Source organism: Propithecus coquereli, unplaced genomic scaffold (genome assembly GCF_000956105.1).
Source record: "Propithecus coquereli isolate 6110/MARCELLA unplaced genomic scaffold, Pcoq_1.0 Scaffold584, whole genome shotgun sequence".
NCBI lineage: Eukaryota > Metazoa > Chordata > Mammalia > Primates > Indriidae > Propithecus > Propithecus coquereli.
Genome location: NW_012151774.1, coordinates 91,213 through 91,570, shown reverse-complemented (window position 1 = coordinate 91,570; position 358 = coordinate 91,213). Strand labels below are relative to the sequence as shown.

General features: G+C 69.6%; 1 protein-coding gene across 1 annotated transcript in view; it reads right to left on the bottom strand.

The window, feature by feature from the left end:
• Positions 1–11: 11 nt before the first annotated feature.
• LOC105821629 (zinc finger protein ZXDC-like) overlaps positions 12–358 on the bottom strand; it is a gene marked incomplete at its 3' end in the record, with an annotated part of 20,858 nt that continues 20,511 nt past the window's right edge. Inside the window, exon 6 of the mRNA XM_012658376.1 lies at positions 12–140. Within this exon, the coding sequence (XP_012513830.1) occupies positions 12–140 (129 nt within the window). The remainder of the gene's footprint in view (positions 141–358) is intronic.

Sequence of the window (358 nt, the reverse complement as noted above, 5' to 3'; positions counted from 1 at the left end):
ATGTTTTCAAGGGAGGACGTCTCAATACTTAGCGCTACAAAGAGAGAAAGAGCGGCCCTCGACAGCTCGCGGCGTACCTGCGACCCATCCACCACACACCATTTGTACTCAGAGAAGCCAGGGCTCCCAACGTCACACCGCTGGCGAGAGAAGGGACAAGGCGTTAGGGTCGAGGTCTCGCCAGCTCCTCCGCCCCGCCCCCGCCCCCGCGGTTAGGGCTCCGGCGGTGCCGCAGGGCACGCGTGTGGGGGGGGGTGCCAAGTCCCCGCGCCAGGGACTGCCTCCCCGCTCGTCTCTGCCCTGCGGCCACCGCCCGCCCCGCGCAGTCCTCCCGCCAGCCAGGCGGCTCGGCCCCGGC